At 47.1% G+C, this 22,062-nt stretch overlaps 1 protein-coding gene across 3 annotated transcripts in view; it reads left to right on the forward strand.

Annotated features, from left to right (window-relative positions):
• Positions 1 to 22,062, forward strand: part of LOC147450239 (uncharacterized) — a 104,271-nt gene that overhangs the window by 56,258 nt on the left and 25,951 nt on the right. For 2 of the 3 annotated variants that reach the window (XM_086519518.1, XM_086519520.1), the window contains exon 2: positions 4,236 to 4,426. In XM_086519518.1, the coding sequence (XP_086375644.1) occupies positions 4,236 to 4,426 (191 nt within the window). Of the gene's footprint in view, positions 1 to 3,706; positions 4,026 to 4,235; positions 4,427 to 22,062 lie in introns of all 3 variants that reach the window. The other variant, XM_086519519.1, reaches the window with a different exon arrangement.

Raw genomic sequence — 22,062 nt, forward strand, 5'->3', positions numbered from 1 at the left:
CACTGGTTCGGGAGACCCGAGTACTCCACACTCTGTCGAAACCAACCCCCACTCACCCGAGGCAGAAGGATGACCTTCGGGAGCGTGTGGGTATCTCTGACCAAAACTCGAACTGAAGGGATGCCAGCCGCCTTGGCAGCTACTGATGCTGCCGTACGAGGTGTCTCCAGGACTGTCCCGATGGCGGAGCCAATCCTGGAGAGAAGTGGAAGGTACTCCCTCCGTAAACCCGGAAAGCAGATTGAGATGGGGATGTCTGCCTCCTCTACTAGCACATCCGAAGCCGGGTCAAAACCATGTCGCCACTGTCGAAGTGGGCGCGTGATGCTCGGGTGGCCAGTGGACTCATAGCAATGACCTTGGAGGCCATCTCGGAAGTCTCGAACTCAATCTGGTAGTACCCCCGTCCGAGACATCCAAGATCTTGCCCACCTTTGCGAGAAGGCGGGCCTGGAGAAGGTCTCGCAGCTCTCCTCTGCTAGGTCGAGTACCGAGAACCTTGCAGATGACCGAAGTCGCCTGCAAGCGCTCTACCTCTGCGGCAAGGCTCGCTTGCTCTGTCGGCGAAAGAGCAAGTCGAATGGTGGGCTCAGCGGGGTCGGGCGAGGGGGCTTCAGGCGAGTCCCTCTGTGGCGAAGCTGGAGCCTCCATCTGTGTCTACTGCTGTGGCGTAAGAAGAGGACGACGGGAGGATGCTGCAGAAGGGCGCGCAAACACTGCTCCAAGGAGTTGGAACAGATGCCGCGAGTGTCGAAACTGCAGGGAGCAACCGAGGTGGGGGGCCCAACCTGATGGGTGAACGGGCCGAGACGAGGGGGGGGGGGGGGGGGGGGGGGGGGATAAAGCGGGTTTGGGCTAAGGGATGAGGGCGTGAGGCGGCAGCATGGGATGAGGCTGAGGGCGGGTGGCGGCAGCAGGGGGCTGAGGGCGGGCAGAAAGTCTGGAACAGGGCAGCGCGAGGGGGGGGGGCAGCGGGGGCAGAGGGCAGGCGGGAGGGACAGAAGGCGGGGGGCAGCGGGGGCTGAGGGCAGCACGAGGAGGACAGCGGGCAGCACGTGAGGGAGGGGAGGGGGGGGGGGGGAGGCGATTACGATGGCGCAGCGGGAGAGTATAGCAGCAGCGAGCTCGTCAGTTCGGGTTCCACCCTAAACAATTTTGCGGGAGGAGTGTTCATCGGCGGCTTTATGTTTCTATGTCTTGTAACATGCATATGTAAGCATTTGTGTTGCATTGTGATGCTAAATTTTCCTAATTAGATGAGATTGCCTGGGTATGTAATTTTAGTGCATCAAGACACCCATGGGTGTGATGGCTAATTTTACTACGTCGGAATATCAAGAGTTCCGATCTGGACAAAAGGAGAAGCTAACTCCTTGATCAAAAGAGCCGAAAGGAGAAGCTAACTCCTTAACAAAGAGAGCAAACTGATTGTCCCTTGGAATGTCTCTCGGAATGACCCTCTGAAATTTTTGAGCTAACTTGAGTTGTTCTGTAGATATGCTGTAATCGCGAACGATTACTCTCTTTCAAGAAGGGGAGATGTCACAAACTGCTGACGTGTCAAAGCCCTAAAGAAGGGAGCCAACTTGCAGATGCCAGCCGAGGGGCCTAAACCCTAAGAAGAACAAGTAACAGAAGAAGAAGTCCTACCAACTTATGGGGACCTCGTTCGATGGGCCCCCAAGTGACATAAAGGAAATAAAGCAGGACTCACACACACACACAAGAACTTGCGAAGCAGGCTGATGACGTGGCAGATTTCCGAAAATCACGGTGGCTGATGACGTGGCAGAAATGTACGGATTTCCGCTTTTCACGTTGGCGGTGCTGATGTGGCAGCACTGTACGGATTTTCGTAAATTGCGCTGGCAGCTTTTTGGCTTTGCTTTTGTACCAAATGCTTTTGAGTTTGAAGGCTTTTCACTGTAATTGCTTTTTAGGCCAAGGACGTTTATGAGGTTAGGGCTCATTCTCTGGCATGCTTCCTGGAGAAGGTGCAGAGTCTGGAGTACTGGCTTGTACTGAGTTGATGCAATATAAAGAAATACCGAAAGGGGCGCCAAGGTTTGGGGCCAATACTCTCTGGGGTTGAATTCCGCCACTCTGTGTCGCGTGTCATCTCTCTCTCTCAGTTCAATTGTTAATGAAGTGCTAAAAGTCTGTTCAGTCTGTTCTTTTCTATTGGCACGTGGTGCCGTCTTGTGACAGTGGTGATAACACAAGATAGCTCACAAATGAGCCCAAAGTCCTATTTATAAGATTCCTTAACCTCCTTAACCATAGGGCCACTTGGCCAGACGTAGTTCAGGCACCCATCTTGATGTCTGGGGACGTAACACATAGAGCCATGTGCACGTGACAGCAATGGATTGCAATGGTGCAATCAACAGTCTTAAAGCTTGTTGAATCACAATATTTTTTAAAGGCTTTAGGGGCATGCTCTCCACGTTTCAGTTTGTAGGCACCGAAGTTTTACACCTCATTGATCTTCAACTAATGGAACAAATTTTTAAAAGGCTGAATTACGTTGTCCTTTTGCTCAAGAGGGAACACCCACACCTTCCATATGTAGCGATAGTGAACAAAGCGAAGTATTGGGCATCTCCCAAGATAGTGATGGAATAGGCTGAGAATCACCGCTAAGAACAATCTCTGAATGTTCATGTTTTTGCTTGCCACTACTTTTATGCAGTGACTCTGTTTTTTTACTATAAAAAGAATGCTATCAACCTGTAAAGTTGGAAAAGTTGAATCCAGGATTAGATTGAAACGTGACAAGAGTATGAACCCCTTTTGGCTTAGATGGCCTAGCTGGAGAGGCCACAAAGAAATGTGGCGACTGTGTTTGTTTTCCTTAAGGTGTTTAGAAACAAAAACATATGAAAAACTGAAGCAAGGGATATAACCGAAACATGAAACACAATAGAGACCGTCAATTTCTTTTGGCTCATATAGACTAACTGACAATGGCACAAAGAAAATTTTGGCTGCTTCGTTACCCCACCATCAATCCCTTTTGGCTCATATAGCCTAATTGACAATGCTACAAAGAGACTTTTGGCTGCTTGGTTATCACAATTACATGGTTGATGCATCGTTGATGAGTTTCTCATGCAAATGCCAGCTATGCTACACGCATAGGTTTATGAACTCATGCACGGGTGGTTAGGCCAATGTCGATGCGATGTATGCATCACTTTGTGCCACAATGGGGCTTTCTTATGTATGTTGTGTAACTAGCCAAATTTGATATCTTGAGCTGTTTATGCGCATACTGTATATACCTCTGTGTTTGCTTGAGCCAAATTTTGTGCAATTGGAAGCTTTTTCCAATCAATTTGCGCTTATCCTGGGTTTTGGTGCTGTGTGTGTGCATTAACTGCTAGAGTCTAGCAGTGTGTCTTTTCTCTCATTCTATGTACGATGTTTGTGTGGGAGCATATATTAGTACCTAGTTCTACACCCACTATTGGCACCGATGACGTTAGTGGGGATGTCATAGAATCTAGTCAATACTATGCATGATGGCTATATTGACTTGTGGATGACTAACATGAGTCTATACCTCACTCTTTCCTTTAAAGGTGAATCTGGACTTATCATGGATTCATCTAGGTACATATGTTTGTGAATACTTCTTATATACTGTGTTGTGGTGCCCGAAATCGGCATTTTCTCACAGCTTTCCATCTTGATTGGTGTGCAGCCTTTGTTGTTGGTCATGAAAGTTTTTGTGAAGCCTCGTGTTGGGAGCTGTGATACCGATTTACTCCCTTATTCAATTACTGAAAAAAACATGAAAACGGTCAGGGTTAGAGGCTACTACACATATGGGCAGCTGGCTAACATGGGCCTCTTCGACGATGCCAATGTGGCAGGATAAAGTTTTTACCCTGAGCAAAATTAGGATAAGGGTGATTTCTTCCAGTTGTTGGGTTTTGGCTTTGGCGAGGCAAGCCAACATGGCACATTGTGAGTGGCTGATGACATGATGGATCAAGTGCCTTGCTCAAAGCGCACCGACAGTAAGTTTTATGGTCTTTTCAAGTTAGAATTCTCTATGACAAGACCCAGAAATGTTAGTTGAATTTGCTGCTTTGTAGATTTCTTCTGATTTTATGCATTGTTGGATTATCGTAAGTTCATCTTCCTTACGAATTAACGATTCAAGTCTTTCACAAGTCTTGCCACACTTCTTGGTTAAAAAGTCACCAAAATGTTTTCCTTGGTTGTAGCTTGCAATTATGGTCAGCGAACCTGTGAGACCTCAAAATCAGTACTGTCTGCAAAATCATTACTGGCAAGGAGCACTGGAAACAAACTTCATGACAAGACAGCATTTATATCTGGGATGTTTTAAACCAAATGCAGCGTTCTACCTACAAAGAAAGTCACCTTCTTTTGGTGTTATCAGAGCTGAATCAGAGTGAGAATCTTAATTACAAAGTTCTTTTCTTTCTCTCACTACTTTTGAAAGAGGAAAATGTTCTGATCTTAGACTGGTTGCTAGTCAAGTATCCACCACTGAGCTTCCTTAATTTAAAAAACCCTATTCGCAGATAGGTTTTCTTTTGCAACTTGTTTGAATGTGGAAGTTCTTGTTAATTTGTAAATGCCATAATGGATCATACAAGGGAGCCCGATGAGTGATATAGTTTGGATTTTGCACATCAATTTTCCTTCCCATGCTTTGATCTCTTTCTTGTATAATGCACAGCATCGGCCTAACATGCAGTGCTGTGCATTCGCATTGCTCATCAGCCATTGTCATCAAGTAGTGTTGTCAAGGAGCCAAGCCTTTTATACAACCTTTCGCAGAAGATTGGGTGGAGACCATTTAGAAAATGTGGACTCCTCACATGGGACTTGACTAACAGAAGAATATGGCAATGTGGTGAAAACATGCTGACAAATGACTGTCAATGAAAGTTCACACTCTACACATATCACATTTTGAATTTACACTACCATGAACACAAGATTGCCTAGAAAAGACCCGAAAGTTACAAAGTGGTGGATCTGATACAAAGTCAGAGTAACAAAATAACCTAACAACAGTAAAAAACAAAGATATATACTATGGGATCCTAAATTGGTCGATGTGAGCCAAGCAAAAAACTAAGCAAAAAATGGGCGGCTTGTTGGGATAGTTGAATCACAAGAGATCTAGCGTCGGTCGTTGGCGAATTGGGGTAGTGACCGCCTGTAGGACCACTGTTTACATCCTTCAGAATACTCTCCACTTCCTGAGGAGAGACACCTATGTAATTCTGGCCTGGATTTGTAAGATTGCCCTCCAAGTAGAGTAAATGGCTTGGAATTCAAAATCATTCTTCTCTTTTGCAGCAGAGAAGCATCATCAGCAAGGTACATATTGGTAGATACAAAGTACAAGACATCTCCATACTATTCTAGGGCGAATAAACTTTGAAAAGAAAACTATTTGGAAGATCATCTTGTATACTTGCATTAGACACAATGTTACAAGTTGGTGACATGGTACACCCAACATTAGGAAATGGCCGAGAGGACAAGGGGTTTCTCTCTCTCTCTCTCTTAGTTTTTGCTTGACTCACATAGACCAACTTAGGACCCCATAGTATATATCTTTGTTCTGTACTGTTGTTAGGTTATTTTGTTACTCTGACTTTGTATCAGATCCACCACTTTGTAACTTTCGGGTCGCATAGGTCATTATGGCCTTTTGAAGACGTTAATATAATATAACATTTCATTTCATTTCATTTCTCTCTACCGGAACTACATCGGCACAGGGATAATCTAATGAGAAGACAAAGAGCACTATAGCCTCAGAGGCAGATCACATATTTCTTCGGATCGAGAGAAGCAGGAATGGAAGGAGAAGCGAGAGGCCAGCAGCGAGCACAAAGGAGTACCCACATTCATACCAAAGGCACCCTCATTGACAGGGCGTTTCACCCTCATTAATATAACATTTCATTTCATTTTCATTTCTCTCTCTCTCTCTCTCTCTCTCTCTCTCTCTCTTTCTCTCTCTCTCCAGCTGGCAGGGACGTGGATCCCATTGTTGTTATATGCTGATGATATTGTCTTGATCTCTGACTCACCAGAGGGTATGCAGCGACAGTTGGATGCATTACACAGTTTTGCAGAGGATAGTGGATTGTCTGTAAACCTTGGTAAAACCAAGGTCATGGTGTTTAACACCACACCGCAGTGGATCAGGAGATCGGCACCGACCTTCACGTATGGTCAAGAGATTGTGGAGTATACAGATGCATACACTTACCTTGGGATAGTCTTCACTGGGCCGAGGTTTTCTTTGGGGAGAGCAGCAAAGACTAGACTGACCAGAGCTTATGCGGCCTTGGGAGGCTTGGAGAGGATGTGTTCGCAGGTTCAGTTCCAGGAACCTCGGACAAAGTTATGGCTCTTTGATACTTTAGTAGCCTCAGCTATGATGTATGGGGTACAGGTATGGGGACCTTCTGTAGGCCAGGATGGTTGGAGAGGTATGGAGAGGCCCTTGGTATCTATGATCTCCCGATTGATTAGAGCCAAGGCCTCCGTACCTCACGCGATCATTCGAGCAGAGCTAGCTGCCCCCCCCATGGAGATTGAGGCGCTTACCAGATCAGTGTCCTTTGTGCACAGCCTATGGGATACTACTAGAGACAGATATGCTAGATTGGCCCTTGAGTCTTCCAGACAGTTAGCTCTACAGGGGGACACTTCATGCTGGTATGCACAGATGACTTCATGGTTTCAGACGCATGGCTTCACCATGGACAGGTTGCCCCCTTTCCAGTATTCTCTTCAGGCACCCTCGCTGTCTCTTACACGGGTGGAGATCACTAGACTCATTCGTCAGGACCTGATCCAGCTCGACACCAGGAGGACATGGATAGAGCCGCCTCAGGAGTTGAGCACAAAGATGGCTTTCTATAGAGAGCATCTTCTCCACCTCACAGGAGATGGGTTTGTGATTCGACCCAGCTACATGGACACACATATGTCTCATGGTTTGCGTTGTGCCATTGGTCAGATACGCACATCCTCACATCAGCTGGAGATTGAGACCGGTAGATTCAGAGGGATACCAGCAGACAGCAGGATATGCCGATTATGCCAGAGAGAGCCAGAGACAGAGTTGCACTACATATGTCATTGCACAGTGTTCTATGAGATACGGGGGCGTTTCCACTGCTTATTCAGAGAGGGTTTTGGTCCTCTATCTAGGGTCATGAGTTATGAGGATCAGAGATGTCTTGGACTATATCTACTTGAGTTACACAGGTATAGAGACACTTTACTGGGGAGAGCTAGAGAGAGGCAGTCCCAGAGACACATTACAGATTTCTTTTCACTAGATATGGGACAGCCAGAGGAGCAGCCACCACTGCAGAGCTCGTCCCACACTCATTCGACCACTACTGGCACTCTCATCGACCGAGCATTGGAGCTACAGAGATACAGACGACCGCGACTGAGGAGAGGAGCTACACAGCATCGACGGAGACTACAACAGAAGATTCGAGCCATACTCTCTCGACATCCAGAGTGCAGATGAGGATGGATCCTCACCATTTCTTCCATCTTTGTTTCACACACTGTTACATCCAGTTTACCGGGCACCTATTGTATCAGCTGCTACACCCACGTAGTTTTAGATTGTAGTAGTAGTAGTAGTATTTTGTTCCACTTCTAGTTCTTTTCTAGTTCTTTTGTACCCAGACATGGTATTAGATTCACTATTTTGTAACTGATTGGTCTCATAGGTCATTTTGGCCTTTTGAAGACGTTAATATAACATTTCATTTATTTCATTTCTCTCTCTAGTCTATTGCACATCTCTCACACGAAGTAAAAGGAACCCTCTCATGCAGTCAAAGGAACCTTGAGTACGCACTAAGCATTCACCATCGATCACTTCTGCTGCACATCTCTCTCTCTCTCTCTCTCTCTCTCTCTCTCTCTGATCACGCCATCTCTCTCTCTCTTTACCATGCTTTCGTTTAGGGTTTGCTGCTGTATTTTAGGGTTCGCGACCTGTATTTTAGGGTTCGCGACTGTTTTTTTTTGTTTTTTTTTTGTGGGGTTGTTGGACAGATCTGCGTTTTAGGGTTTGCTGCATTTTCTGCACTTTAGAAACATCAATCCTCTCTTCTCTCTCTCTCTCTCTCTCTCTCTCTCTCTCTCTCTCTCTCATGTCATCCCCAACCTCACCTATGGCAACAAGCAAACTCAAATATATGCTTCACTCCAAACGAATTTCCATCATTGAATTGGAAATGAAAGCATGGAGAAAAGAGATGGAAGATTGGAGGAACGCGAAGACCGTTTTCCTCCGAGAAAATGAAGAAAAGGAGAAGAGGTGGAAGGACGAGAAGGATCATCTTCTCAACAAGATCGCCACGTTGGAGAATAGCATTTTGGACCTCCACAAAGAAGTGTTGGAAACACGGTCAAAAAATGGGCTTGAAGAGGGGGAATTTCAGCCCTCTTTGAGGGAAGAAATTGACAACATCAATGAGGAGAAGAAGTCATGGGCCGCGGTCATATCCGAAACGCAAAAGAAAGTAGAGGAGGCCGAAAAATGGATTGAGGTTGCCAAGAAAGGGAAAGGTAAGGAAGCTCCTTGTACACCCACTCTTATTTACATGACCCTCGAAGAGGAACAAAGAAGGAGGGTGCGGGCTCTACATGTGAGGGTAACCGGCCTCAAGGACATAAACAATGTGGAAAAAGAGGTCACAAGCCTCACATCAATGATGGGGGTGGAGAAGCCTTCACACACAAAGGCATGGAGAGTGGGCAAGAAGAGTGAGGGCCCCGGAGAATCTTCAAAGGAAAGAGCTCTCATACTACGCTTCCCTTCATTGGAAGAGAAGAAGGAATTCTTGAGGAAGAGACCTACTCTCAAGAAGACAGGTATTTTCTTAGGCGATGACCTCACTCTCTCACAACTTGCGCATATGAGAGAAGTAATGCCCGAGATTCAAGCGGCAAGGGAGAAGGGGAATATGGCCTTTTACAGAGATGGTCGGGTGGTGATTGTAGAGCGGCGCTCTACATGACGGTGCGAGACCTATGGGACCACATTGAGGATGGCGACTTGGAATTGTAATGGGTCTATGAGGTTGGATGTTGGTGCCTTTGAGGACAGTTTCAGAGACAAGGACATTGTTTTCTTTTCAGAGACTCACCAGGCCCCTGGCCAACTGTTGCCACATGTGGTGGGATACAAATGGGAGACGGCCCACAGAACAGTCACGAGATCTGAGCATGGGAGTAGAGGTTCAGGAGGAGTAGCGGTGTTGTTTAGGGAGGAGCTACAGCCACTACTACATATTGTACGGAGAGATGATCAGGCTAGATACATGTGGGTGAGGCTGAGAGCTGACACAGGTCGATTTCTATATATTGCTATATGTTACTTCCCCCCCAGTACGTCAGTATATGCTGTATCCAGAGGACAGTCGCCTTTCTCAATTCTAGATGATGATATATGGGAGTTTTCTAGGGATGGTGATATCATCCTCCTAGGAGACTTCAATGCTCGAACGGGCAACTGTCAGACAGTCTTCTACGACACCTCAGATGAGATGCTTAGAGAGTTGGATGTGGGTGAGCTGGGGTTTGACAGATGCTCACATGACAGAGAGCAGACTGAGTATGGGAGATACCTCACGGAGATGACGACTACACTTGGGCTAGCCGTACTTAATGGCTTACAGCGGTTTCCTGGAGCAGCAGGCTTCACATGCTTTCCACACAGACATGGGGCCAGTACAGTGGACTATGTTATGACACAGCCGAGCTTTATTCCTTGTATTCAGGATTTCACGGTGGGAGCCAGACCAGTGGGCGTAGCAGTGGATCATGCTCTCTTGACACTGTCCGTATCTTTTCAGTTTAGTACAGCCCAGAAATCAGGAGGCAGGTCACACACCCGTTATACATTTACACCAGAGACTGACTCGGTTTATACAGAGGCGATCTGGGATCGTCTATGCACAGTTGCTCCAGGCCTCTCAGTAGAGGAGTGCACTACTTTATTGACTGAGACACTACATGATGCAGCATCAGAGGCATACCCACACACTCAACCGGATCGGAGGCGACATTCTGGGAGCATGCCCCAGAATAGTTGGTATGATGAGGAGTGCAGAGAGATGAGAGCCCAGCTTCAGAGGGATCTTCATTTAGGAGTCATCACCTACAGACAGTCGCGGATTGCTTTCCGGCGCCTTGTGCGAAAGAAGAAACGAGCTTACCTGGCCCAGATGGAGCGAGACTTGTATCAGTTGTTCTTGAGTAGAGACTCAGGCGAGGCATGGCGACTCTTCCATGAGCACTCCCCTCCCCCAGTGATTACTTCTCCTGATGTGTGGGGCCAGTATGCGACATCGTTATATACGGTTCCTGGGCAGGATCCCCTTCCAGATCCTACAGAGCCATGTCCACCTACGAGCACCTTCTTTACCACTGAGATGGTAAAGAGAGCCATTGACAGGATGAGGACCAGGAGGGCTTACGATCATGACGGTCTAGTAGCGGAGCACTTTATACATGCTAGGGATATGCTGATGGAGGTTCTTGCAGTGTTGTTCAATCGTGCCATGTGTGAGGGATTACCTGAGACTTGGAGGTTGTCTACTATTGTGCCTATATTCAAGGCAGGTGATCCTACAGAGCCTGGAAATTACCGCACTATTATGGTTGGACACACACTGGCACGATTGTATGCATCCATTATTGAGCAGCAGTTGAGTAACTGGGCAGAGGGTGAGGGTGTACGGGCAAAGGGACAGGCAGGTTTCAGGAGGGGTTTCTCCACTCTTGACCATATTCTGACACTCAGAGCTATCATTGAGGAGGGCAGGTCACATGGGAGACGGATTTATTGTAGCTTTGTGGATTTCCGCAAAGCATTTGACATGGTACCGAGAGCTCGACTGATGCGCAGACTGCAGGAGATGGGGGTGCCCACAGTGTTGATTTGGGGGATTATGGCTTTATACAGATCAGTGATGGGACATGTACGCACCCCAGAGGGGATATCTGACTTAGTTCACTCCACTATCGGGGTGAAACAGGGTTGCCCATTGTCTCCTACTCTATTTGGTATGTATGTTGATGAGGTGTCTGATTACATTGACAGAGAGGGTGATAGAGGTGCCCAGCTGGCAGGGACGTGGATCCCATTGTTGTTATATGCTGATGATATTGTCTTGATCTCTGACTCACCAGAGGGTATGCAGCGACAGTTGGATGCATTACACAGTTTTGCAGAGGATAGTGGATTGTCTGTAAACCTTGGTAAAACCAAGGTCATGGTGTTTAACACCACACCGCAGTGGATCAGGAGATCGGCACCGACCTTCACGTATGGTCAAGAGATTGTGGAGTATACAGATGCATACACTTACCTTGGGATAGTCTTCACTGGGCCGAGGTTTTCTTTGGGGAGAGCAGCAAAGACTAGACTGACCAGAGCTTATGCGGCCTTGGGAGGCTTGGAGAGGATGTGTTCGCAGGTTCAGTTCCAGGAACCTCGGACAAAGTTATGGCTCTTTGATACTTTAGTAGCCTCAGCTATGATGTATGGGGTACAGGTATGGGGACCTTCTGTAGGCCAGGATGGTTGGAGAGGTATGGAGAGGCCCTTGGTATCTATGATCTCCCGATTGATTAGAGCCAAGGCCTCCGTACCTCACGCGATCATTCGAGCAGAGCTAGCTGCCCCCCCCATGGAGATTGAGGCGCTTACCAGATCAGTGTCCTTTGTGCACAGCCTATGGGATACTACTAGAGACAGATATGCTAGATTGGCCCTTGAGTCTTCCAGACAGTTAGCTCTACAGGGGGACACTTCATGCTGGTATGCACAGATGACTTCATGGTTTCAGACGCATGGCTTCACCATGGACAGGTTGCCCCCTTTCCAGTATTCTCTTCAGGCACCCTCGCTGTCTCTTACACGGGTGGAGATCACTAGACTCATTCGTCAGGACCTGATCCAGCTCGACACCAGGAGGACATGGATAGAGCCGCCTCAGGAGTTGAGCACAAAGATGGCTTTCTATAGAGAGCATCTTCTCCACCTCACAGGAGATGGGTTTGTGATTCGACCCAGCTACATGGACACACATATGTCTCATGGTTTGCGTTGTGCCATTGGTCAGATACGCACATCCTCACATCAGCTCGAGATTGAGACCGGTAGATTCAGAGGGATACCAGCAGACAGCAGGATATGCCGATTATGCCAGAGAGAGCCAGAGACAGAGTTGCACTACATATGTCATTGCACAGTGTTCTATGAGATACGGGGGCGTTTCCACTGCTTATTCAGAGAGGGTTTTGGTCCTCTATCTAGGGTCATGAGTTATGAGGATCAGAGATGTCTTGGACTATATCTACTTGAGTTACACAGGTATAGAGACACTTTACTGGGGAGAGCTAGAGAGAGGCAGTCCCAGAGACACATTACAGATTTCTTTTCACTAGATATGGGACAGCCAGAGGAGCAGCCACCAGTGCAGAGCTCGTCCCACACTCATTCGACCACTACTGGCACTCTCATCGACCGAGCATTGGAGCTACAGAGATACAGACGACCGCGACTGAGGAGAGGAGCTACACAGCATCGACGGAGACTACAACAGAAGATTCGAGCCATACTCTCTCGACATCCAGAGTGCAGATGAGGATGGATCCTCACCATTTCTTCCATCTTTGTTTCACACACTGTTACATCCAGTTTACCGGGTACCTATTGTATCAGCTGCTACACCCACGTAGTTTTAGATTGTAGTAGTAGTAGTAGTATTTTGTTCCACTTCTAGTTCTTTTCTAGTTCTTTTGTACCCAGACATGGTATTAGATTCACTATTTTGTAACTGATTGGTCTCATAGGTCATTTTGGCCTTTTGAAGACGTTAATATAACATTTCATTTCATTTCTCTCTCTCTCTCTCTCTCTCTCTCTGGACTGTCTTGCTGCCCCACGACACCTCCCTCTCTGCCTGCCTGGTTTGCCCAACCACCTGGATGCTGTCGTCAGTCATACGCTATTAAATTAGCACACAAGGGGGCTGCTGTAATTAAAGCACAAGCAGGCACAGGGGCTGCTTGTCTATGACAAGAAAGGGGGCAACTTTATCCTACTGAGCAGGGGGTCAGCTTCAGCAGAGGTTCGAAAATGAGCTGCTGAACTCTGTTCACTGTATTCAGCAATGGAGACCAAGAGCGGCTCACCCGCATGCAAGTCTTCCCCGACGTTAACGAAGGCAACATTCATGGTCACAAATAAAACGATAACATAGGTGGAAACAAAGATGAGGGAGTGGAAAACAGAGATGGAAGGATGGCGGAAGGAGAAGGCAAGCCTCATCCAAATGTTCTTCAACAAAGGCAAGCAATGGAAAAAGGAGAAAGAAGACCTTCAGGCAGAAATCCAAGTCTCCGAGAGGAGGTCTCAGCCCTCAAGCAAGAGCTTGCTAAAACTAGAGCAGGGAGTGGACTTGAAGAAGGAGAAATCTAGCCCTCAGTGATAGAGGAACTCAAAGTCATCAAAGAACAAGTACAAAAGATCAAAGAAGAGAAGCATGAGGAGAAGACGTCCTTGTGGGTGGATGTAATCACAAAAGCACAAAAGAAGGTAGATGAGGCCGAGAAATGGATAGAAGTCAACAAAAAAGGGAAAGGGAAAGAACCAACAACCATCCCCACTCCCACAATCATCAACACGACCTTTGAGGAAGAGCAAAGGAAGAAGGCTAGAGCTTTACATGTATGAGTGACTGGTCTAAAAGACCGTGATGATGTGGAGGGGGAAGTCAAAGAACAACTACTCATGATGGGTAGTGAGGCCACTCACACAAAGGCATGGAGAGTAAGGAAGAAGAGAGAAGGAAATGGGGAGGCTTCAAAGGAGAGACCGTGCCATGTGTGAGGGCCTGCCTGATAATTGGAGTTTATCTACTATTGTACCTATCTTCAAGTCAGGAGGCTCTATGGAGCTTGGGAATTATCACACTATCATGATTGGACGCACATTGGCACGGTTGTACGCGTCCATTCTTGAGCAGCCGTTGAGTAGATGGACAGAGAGGGAGAGTATACGCGCAGCCGGACATGCAAGATTCAGGAGAGTTTTTTCTACTCTTGACCACATTCTGACACTCAGAGCCATTAATGAGGAGGGCAGGTCACAGGGCAGGTCCCATGGGAGAAGGATCTATTTTGTAGTTTTGTGGACTTCCGCAAAGCATTTGACATAGTGCCCATAGCTAGATTGATGCGCATATTGCAGGATATCGGAGTATCCACAGAGCTGATTTGGGGGATCATGGCATTATACAGGTCAGTAGTGGGGCATGTATGCACTCTAGAGGGGTTATCTGCTTTAGTTCACTCCACTATCGGGGTGAAGCAAGGTTGCTTGCTCTCTTCTACTCTATGTGGTATGTATGTGGATGAGGTTTCTGACTTATTGAGAGATGGTGATAGAGGACATGGATTCCACTATTGTTATATGGTAATGATATTGTGTTGATCTCCGACTCTCTGGAGGGGATGCAACGTCTCTTGGATGCTCTGCATAGGTTTGCCAACGACAGTGGTTTGTTTGTCAACCTTGGTAAAACCAAGGTTATGGTGTTTAACACCACCCCATAGTGGATCAGATCAGCACCGGCATTTGCATACGTCCATGAGACACTGGAGTATACAGATGCTTACCTACCATTGCCTGTTCAGAGAGGGCTTTGGACCACTCTCTAGAGTCATGAGGTATGAGGACCAGAGATGTCTGGGACTGTTTTTACTCGAGCTACGTAGACACAAAGAGAGCCTCATGAGGGGAGAGGCTAACCAGTCTTAGAGACAGATCACTAATTTCTTTAGGGCGGATACTGGGCAGCCGGAGCAGATGTTCACGACTGCGGAGGTCTACACAACATTGTTGTAGGCTACATCAGAGGATTCAGATCACTTTGGCCAGACATGCACGATGTCTGGTCAGATTACTGACCATGGAGGAGATTGATGAGATCCACCAGCGACCGATGATGGACTCCTGTGATTCAGATTTTCTGAGGATTGTACACCTTGCCCATTTTGTATCAGCTCCTACTCATTATATCCCCACACTCACATTGTATTGTATTAGCCCTCATTCACTACATCCACCCTCTATATACTACAGAATTCCAGTTAGCTGCTTAGTTCACATCTAGCAGTTTAGGATTCTAGAGTAACCTTTTTTCAGTACCTTTTTATTTTTGGTACTTAGACATTGTATCAGATTCACCATGTTGTAACTCTTTGATCTCATAGGCTATAGTTCATTTTGGCCTTTTGAAGACGTTAATATATTAATTTCATTTCTCTCTCTCTCTCTCTCTCTCTCTCTCTCTCTCTCTCTCTCTCTCTCTCTCTCTCTCTCTCTCTCTCTCTCTCTCTCTCTCTCTAGCCAGAGCTCGCCTCCGTGCCTGTGCGCTTGCGCGCTCCCTCCCGCATCCAGCCCGCTGTACTCCAGCCGGCTGCTCTTCAGGCCACAGCAGTAGGCAGGCTGCCCCTAGGGGGGAAAGGGGACCCACTTAGGGGGCCACTCCATGACAGCCTCCCCTTCCTCCAAATAGCAGCAGAAGGAGAAGATGGAGAAGAAGAAGACTTTCGCCGCAGCCTAAACACAGTCTATACCATCAGCCAAGCCGTCGGCATGGGAGTCGTATCTCTTGCAAGAGTTGAAGAAACTTCAAGCAGAAATGACAGACATGAAGAAGGATGAACAGATAAGTGAGTTGCAAACACAAATGCTAACCATGAAGACACAACAACAACAAGCTGGAGAGGCCCCCATGACAAAGAAATTACAAATCATGTGTTAAAGGTAAATTCATCAAACTCTGCACATTTTGTTACAGAGGTCATGTCAGCAATCAAAGAGAAGGAAAGGGTCGAGGGCATACAGAATCAAGTCAGAATAGGTGGGCTTCCCTTAGGCAGGGATAGGGAAAACATTGCCCCAGAGCTTGAAAATGATTATGTATTAGAAATAAATGTTCTTAAAGCACAGCTGAGCAAAGTCATAGTCAAAGGCACATGGGCAATTCGGGGAACCCACTTCTATCGTAGTCAAAGGCACTTAGGCAAAGGTCTCATATTGGGGCAAATCTGAGAAAATTAGCAGTCATGAAGCATACAAGGTCCCTCCAAGGGACAAAGGTATGGATAGTTGATGAACTAACCCCACTGCAACTTAAGAATAGGAATCATCAGAGAATTCCACACCCCACTCCCGAAAGGGGTGAATCCACATCCTACTTGGATTTATAACTATTTTCACCCCATGTAATGAATCCCCTTGTAATGTAAACTCTTATGAGTTATAAAAGTCTCAAAGAAGATACTACCACCCCTCTTCTTGTGATTTTGGTTTTCCTTTTATGACACCCGAAGTGGAATGTAATGAAATATCTCTGTCCCATAGGTCGAGTTCGGCCTCCCATGGATGTTGATAGATCTCTCTCTCTATACAGATGCATACACTTACCTGGGGGTAGTCTTTACTGGGCCGAGATTTTCCTTGAGAAGAGCAGCAGAGACTAGACTAACTAGAGCTGGTGCGGCTCTGGGAGGAATGGAGAGGATGTGTTCGCAGGTTCAGTTCCAGGAACCTAGGACAAAGTTATGGCTCTTTGATACTTTGGTTGCCTCTACTATGTTATATGGGGTGCAGGTTTCAGGACCTTCTGTAGGCCAAGAGGGTTGGAGGCATATGGAGAAGCCCCTGGTATCTATGATCTCTCGGCTGATTAGAGCCAAGGCTTCCGTACCGCATGATATCATTCGAGCGGAATTAGCTGCCCCCCCTATGGAGATTGAGGCGCTTACTAGATCAATCTCCTTTGTACACAGTCTGTGGGATACTACCAGAGACAGATATGCCAGGGTGGCTCTAGAGTCCTCCAGACAATTAGCTCTTAATGGGGATACATCATGCTGGTATGCACAGGTGGCATCATGGTTTCAGACACATGGTTTCACCATGGACAGGTTGCCTCTTTTTCAATACTCTCTACAGGCACCTTTGAGGTCTTTGACGCGGGTAGAGATTAATAGACTCATTCGTCAGGATCTGATCCAGCTGGACACGAGGAGGACATGGATAGAGCCGATACAGGAGTTGGGCACAAAGATGGCTTTCTATAGAGAGCATTTTCTCCACCTCACGGGGGATGGGTTTGTGATTCAACCTAGCTATATGGACAGGCATCTTTCTCATGGTCTGCGATGTGCCATTGGCCAGATACGCACGTCCTCACATCAGCTCGAGATTGAGATTGGCAGATTCAGAGGGACACAAGCAGATAGCAGGATATGCCGCTTATGCGATCTAGAGCCAGAGACAGAGGTACATTACATATGTCATTGCACAGTGTACTATGAGATACGAGGCCGTTTTCATTGTCTATTCAGAGAAGGTTTTGGGCCTCTATCTAGGGTCATGAGTTATGAGGATCAGAGATGTCTTGGGCTATATCTACTTGAGCTACACAGGCATAGAGAAACTTTACTGAGGAGAGCTGAAGAGAGACAACCCCAGAGACGGATCACAGATTTCTTTACGCTAGATATTGTACACCCAAAAGAACAGACAGAGGAGCAACCAACAGTGGAGAGGTCTACCCGCACTATTGGCATTCTCATAGACCGAGCATTGGAGCTAGGGAGATCTAGACGACCCCGATGGAGAAGAGGAGCTACACAGTTTCGAAGGAGGCTACAACAAAGGATTCGAGCCATACTTTTTCGTCGTCCAGAGTGCAGATGAAGATGGATCTCTATGAAGATAGATCTCTACTTCCCTCCCAAATTGTCTACACATTGTATAGCTCAATTCACACATTTCATGCCTTTCGCCTTTCACACCTATCCGCTTAGTTTAGGATTCCGCAGTATTTATATCTTGTTATCCCTAGTTTAATTTATTTTGTTAATCTGATTTGGTATCAGATACACCGCATTGTAGCTTCCTGGTCTCATAGGTCACTTTGGCCTGTTGAAGACGTTAATATAACATTTCATTTCTCTCTCTCTCTCTCTCTCTCTCTCTCTCTCTCTCTCTCTCTCTCTCTCTCTCTCTCTCTCTCTCTTTACCATGCTTTCGTTTAGGGTTCGCTGCTGTATTTTAGGGTTCGCGACCTGTTTTTAGGGCTCGCGACCTGTATTTTAGGGTTCGCGAACTTTTTTTTTTTTTTTTTTGGGGGGTTGTTGGACAGATCTGCGTTTTAGGGTTTGCATTTTCTGCACTTTAGAAACATCAATCCTCTCTTCTCTCTCTCTCTCTCTCTCTCTCTCTCTCTCTCTCTCTCTCATGTCATCCCCAACCTCACCTATGGCAACAAGCAAACTCAAATATATGCTTCACTCCAAACGAATTTCCATCATTGAATTGGAAATGAAAGCATGGAGAAAAGAGATGGAAGATTGGAGGAACGCGAAGACCGTTTTCCTCCGAGAAAATGAAGAAAAGGAGAAGAGGTGGAAGGACGAGAAGGATCATCTTCTCAACAAGATCGCCACGTTGGAGAATAGCATTTTGGACCTCCACAAAGAAGTGTTGGAAACACGGTCAAAAAATGGGCTTGAAGAGGGGGAATTTCAGCCCTCTTTGAGGGAAGAAATTGACAACATCAATGAGGAGAAGAAGTCATGGGCCGCGGTCATATCCGAAACGCAAAAGAAAGTAGAGGAGGCCGAAAAATGGATTGAGGTTGCCAAGAAAGGGAAAGGTAAGGAAGCTCCTTGTACACCCACTCTTATTTACATGACCCTCGAAGAGGAACAAAGAAGGAGGGTGCGGGCTCTACATGTGAGGGTAACCGGCCTCAAGGACATAAACAATGTGGAAAAAGAGGTCACAAGCCTCACATCAATGATGGGGGTGGAGAAGCCTTCACACACAAAGGCATGGAGAGTGGGCAAGAAGAGTGAGGGCCCCGGAGAATCTTCAAAGGAAAGAGCTCTCATACTACGCTTCCCTTCATTGGAAGAGAAGAAGGAATTCTTGAGGAAGAGACCTACTCTCAAGAAGACAGGTATTTTCTTAGGCGATGACCTCACTCTCTCACAACTTGCGCATATGAGAGAAGTAATGCCCGAGATTCAAGCGGCAAGGGAGAAGGGGAAGATGGCCTTTTACAGAGATGGTCGGGTGGTGATTGTAGAGCGGCGCTCTACATGACGGTGCGAGACCTATGGGACCACATTGAGGATGGCGACTTGGAATTGTAATGGGTCTATGAGGTTGGATGTTGGTGCCTTTGAGGACAGTTTCAGAGACAAGGACATTGTTTTCTTTTCAGAGACTCACCAGGCCCCTGGCCAACTGTTGCCACATGTGGTGGGATACAAATGGGAGACGGCCCACAGAACAGTCACGAGATCTGAGCATGGGAGTAGAGGTTCAGGAGGAGTAGCGGTGTTGTTTAGGGAGGAGCTACAGCCACTACTACATATTGTACGGAGAGATGATCAGGCTAGATACATGTGGGTGAGGCTGAGAGCTGACAGAGGTCGATTTCTATATATTGCTATATGTTACTTCCCCCCCAGTACGTCAGTATATGCTGTATCCAGAGGGCAGTCGCCTTTCTCAATTCTAGATGATGATATATGGGAGTTTTCTAGGGATGGTGATATCATCCTCCTAGGAGACTTCAATGCTCGAACGGGCAACTGTCAGACAGTCTTCTACGACACTTCAGATGAGATGCTTAGAGAGTTGGATGTGGGTGAGCTGGGGTTTGACAGATGCTCACATTACAGAGAGCAGACTGAGTATGGGAGATACCTCACGGAGATGACGACTACACATGGGCTAGCCATACTTAATGGCTTACAGCGGTTTCCTGGAGCAGCAGGCTTCACATGCTTTCCACACAGACATGGGGCCAGTACAGTGGACTATGTTATGACACAGCCGAGCTTTATTCCTTGTATTCAGGATTTCACAGTGGGAGCCAGACCAGTGGGCGTAGCAGTGGATCATGCTCTCTTGACACTGTCCGTATCTTTTCAGTTTAGTACAGCCCAGAAATCAGGAGGCAGGTCACACACCCGTTATACATTTACACCAGAGACTGACTCGGTTTATACAGAGGCGATCTAGGATCGTCTATGCACAGTTGCTCCAGGCCTCTCAGTAGAGGAGTGCACTACTTTACTGACTGAGACACTACGTGATGCAGCATCAGAGGCATACCCACACACTCAACCGGATCGGAGGCGACATTCTGGGAGCATGCCCCAGAATAGTTGGTATGATGAGGAGTGCAGAGAGATGAGAGCCCAGCTTCAGAGGGATCTTCATTTAGGAGTCATCACCTACAGACAGTCGCGGATTGCTTTCCGGCGCCTTGTGCGAAAGAAGAAACGAGCTTACCTGGCCCAGATGAAGCGAGACTTGTATCAGTTGTTCTTGAGTAGAGACTCAGGCGAGGCATGGCGACTCTTCCATGAGCACTCCCCTCCCCCAGTGATTACTTCTCCTGATGTGTGGGGCCAGTATGCGACATCGTTATATACGGTTCCTGGGCAGGATCCCCTTCCAGATCCTACAGAGCCATGTCCACCTACGAGCACCTTCTTTACCACTGAGATGGTAAAGAGAGCCATTGACAGGATGAGGACCAGGAGGGCTTACGATCATGACGGTCTAGTAGCGGAGCACTTTATACATGCTAGGGATATGCTGATGGAGGTTCTTGCAGTGTTGTTCAATCGTGCCATGTGTGAGGGATTACCTGAGACTTGGAGGTTGTCTACTATTGTGCCTATATTCAAGGCAGGTGATCCTACAGAGCCTGGAAATTACCGCACTATTATGGTTGGACACACACTGGCACGATTGTATGCATCCATTATTGAGCAGCAGTTGAGTAACTGGGCAGAGGGTGAGGGTGTACGGGCAAAGGGACAGGCAGGTTTCAGGAGGGGTTTCTCCACTCTTGACCATATTCTGACACTCAAAGCTATCATTGAGGAGGGCAGGTCACATGGGAGACGGATTTATTGTAGCTTTGTGGATTTCCGCAAAGCATTTGACATGGTACCGAGAGCTCGACTGATGCGCAGACTGCAGGAGATGGGGGTGCCCACAGTGTTGATTTGGGGGATTATGGCTTTATACAGATCAGTGATGGGACATGTACGCACCCCAGAGGGGATATCTGACTTAGTTCACTCCACTATCGGGGTGAAACAGGGTTGCCCATTGTCTCCTACTCTATTTGGTATGTATGTTGATGAGGTGTCTGATTACATTGACAGAGAGGGTGATAGAGGTGCCCAGCTGGCAGGGACGTGGATCCCATTGTTGTTATATGCTGATGATATTGTCTTGATCTCTGACTCACCAGAGGGTATGCAGCGACAGTTGGATGCATTACACAGTTTTGCAGAGGATAGTGGATTGTCTGTAAACCTTGGTAAAACCAAGGTCATGGTGTTTAACACCACACCGCAGTGGATCAGGAGATCGGCACCGACCTTCACGTATGGTCAAGAGATTGTGGAGTATACAGATGCATACACTTACCTTGGGATAGTCTCCACTGGGCCGAGGTTTTCTTTGGGGAGAGCAGCAGAGACTAGACTGACCAGAGCTTATGCGGCCTTGGGAGGCTTGGAGAGGATGTGTTCGCAGGTTCAGTTCCAGGAACCTCGGACAAAGTTATGGCTCTTTGATACTTTAGTAGCCTCAGCTATGATGTATGGGGTACAGGTATGGGGACCTCTTGTAGGCCAGGATGGTTGGAGACGTATGGAGAGGCCCTTGGTATCTATGATCTCCCGATTGATTAGAGCCAAGGCCTCCGTACCTCACGCGATCATTCGAGCAGAGCTAGCTGCCCCCCCCATGGAGATTGAGGCGCTTACCAGATCAGTGTCCTTTGTGCACAGCCTATGGGATACTACTAGAGACAGATATGCTAGACTGGCCCTTGAGTCTTCCAGACAGTTAGCTCTACAGGGGGACACTTCATGCTGGTATGCACAGATGAC

Source organism: Adiantum capillus-veneris, chromosome 9, assembly GCF_014529385.1.
Source record: "Adiantum capillus-veneris isolate H3 chromosome 9, ASM1452938v2, whole genome shotgun sequence".
In the NCBI taxonomy this organism is placed as follows: domain Eukaryota; kingdom Viridiplantae; phylum Streptophyta; class Polypodiopsida; order Polypodiales; family Pteridaceae; genus Adiantum; species Adiantum capillus-veneris.